The sequence below is a fragment of the Mandrillus leucophaeus genome, unplaced genomic scaffold, assembly GCF_000951045.1.
Source record: "Mandrillus leucophaeus isolate KB7577 unplaced genomic scaffold, Mleu.le_1.0 Scaffold9, whole genome shotgun sequence".
NCBI lineage: Eukaryota > Metazoa > Chordata > Mammalia > Primates > Cercopithecidae > Mandrillus > Mandrillus leucophaeus.
The window spans coordinates 6,528,479-6,530,304 of NW_012109807.1; the positions used below are offsets into that span (position 1 = coordinate 6,528,479).

Genomic DNA, 1,826 nt, shown 5'->3' on the forward strand with positions numbered 1-1,826 from the left:
CTCTACAAAAAATATGAAAAATTAGCCAGGTGTGGTGATGCATACCTACAGTCCCTGCTACTCAGGGGACTGAGGTGGAAGGATTGCTTGAGCCCAGGAGGTTAGGGCTACAGTGAGCCAAGATCCTGCCACTGCTCTCCAGCCTGGGTAACAGAGCCAGACCCTGTCTCAAGAAAAGAAAGAAATGTAGAATTCATTTATTGTTGTTGACTGACTTTCCCACTGCTTGCTCCTTATGCTTGTTAGGAAAACAGTAAGTTGTTTTCTGGGTATTTTGAGATCCTTGGATAAAGGACTTGGAAAATGAAAGTGTTACTAGTGTTAGTTGCGTCCTTTGGTGCCAGCTCCAGAATTACTATCATCCTGATGGGGAGAGAAAAGAAACAGTGAGTGAGACTTGCTTCTTGTTTGTTATGATCCTAATGCCATTAACTTGTTTCCTGGTGTAATAGTTCCCAAGAAGCTTCTCCCACCAACAGGTCCCAGTTGGGTGGTTTGGGTCATAGGAAAACATTTACCTTTCCTTGTGCTGACTCTGTGACGTTCCATTACTGTCATTTCCTTTTTCAGTGTGGCAATACCAATAAATAAAAATGAAAAAATGCTTCGCTCGCCCATCTCACCCCTCTCCGATGCATCTAAACACAAATACACCAGCGAGGACTTAACTTCTTCCAGCCGACCTAATGGCAACAGTTTGTTCACTTCAGCCTCTTCCAGCAAAAAGCCTAAGGCCGACAGCCAGCTGCAGCCTCACGGCGGAGACCTCACGGTTCGTTGATGCTCTCTCTTCCTTTCCAGCTAAAACCAAAATGAGGGGTGGGGCACAGTGGCTCACGCCTGTAATCCCAGCACTTTGGGAGGCCAAGACGGGTGGATCACGAGGTCAGCAGATCGAGACCATCCTGGCTGGCACAGTGAAACCTCGTCTCTACTAAAAATACAAAAAATTAGCTGGGCGTGGTGGTGGATGCCTGTAGTCTCAGCTACTTGGGAGGCTGAGGCAGGAGAATGGCGTGAACCTGGGAACCGGAGCTTGCAGTGAGCCGAGATCGCGCCACTGCACTCCAGCCTGGGCGACAGAGCGAGACCCCGTCTCAAAAAAAAAAAAAAAAAAGAAATTGAGCACCCCCAAGCTCTGTCTCTAACCTAGCACAGTCTAAACACATGCTTGAGGTCCCCTTGAGAATTCCTGAATGCCACCCGCTTCTAGGAAGACCCAGCAAAAGACATCCCCGCTCACCCTCCCAACAGAGAGCGGGGAAGAGGAACCCTGAGGGAGAATTCTAAGCCTCTGTTGCTTAGGCAGGATTTTATTTTTCTGTCTGAAAAGACAAGACCTCAAAGTAATACCATCCCGGGACAAAGTAAATTAGGAGTTTGAACCAACCAACCTTTCTATTGGGAAAAATGTCTGAGCCCAGGGCAGAGTTAAATCTGGAATTGAAAACTCCACACTGAAAGCTACAGGGCCCGCACTCGGCCCTCGTTGGCCAGTGTTGCGGCCACAGTGAGGGAACTCCCCCACTACCCCTTTTCCAGTGATCTCAAGGGTGATTCCAGCACGCCCCAGGGGAAGAGCAGGGGACTTGGGTTCACAGTCTGACCTCACCTCTTAGCTACAGTGTGATGATCTTGGGCCAGTTACTTAATCTCTCTGCTCCTGTTTCTTTACCTGTAAGATTTTAAAAGAGACAATATTATGAAAAGATCCCCACTGGGCGTGGTGGCTCACGCCTGTCATCCCAGCACTTTGGGAGGCTGAGGCGGGCGGATCACTTGAGGTCAGAAGTTCAAGACCAGCCTGGCCAACATGGTGAAACCCC

General features: G+C 49.0%; 1 protein-coding gene across 1 annotated transcript in view; it reads left to right on the top strand.

Annotated features, from left to right (window-relative positions):
- Positions 1-1,826, top strand: part of AFF3 (AF4/FMR2 family, member 3) — a 716,335-nt gene that overhangs the window by 676,499 nt on the left and 38,010 nt on the right. Inside the window, 1 exon segment of the mRNA XM_011969671.1 lies at positions 571-772. Within this exon segment, the coding sequence (XP_011825061.1) occupies positions 571-772 (202 nt within the window).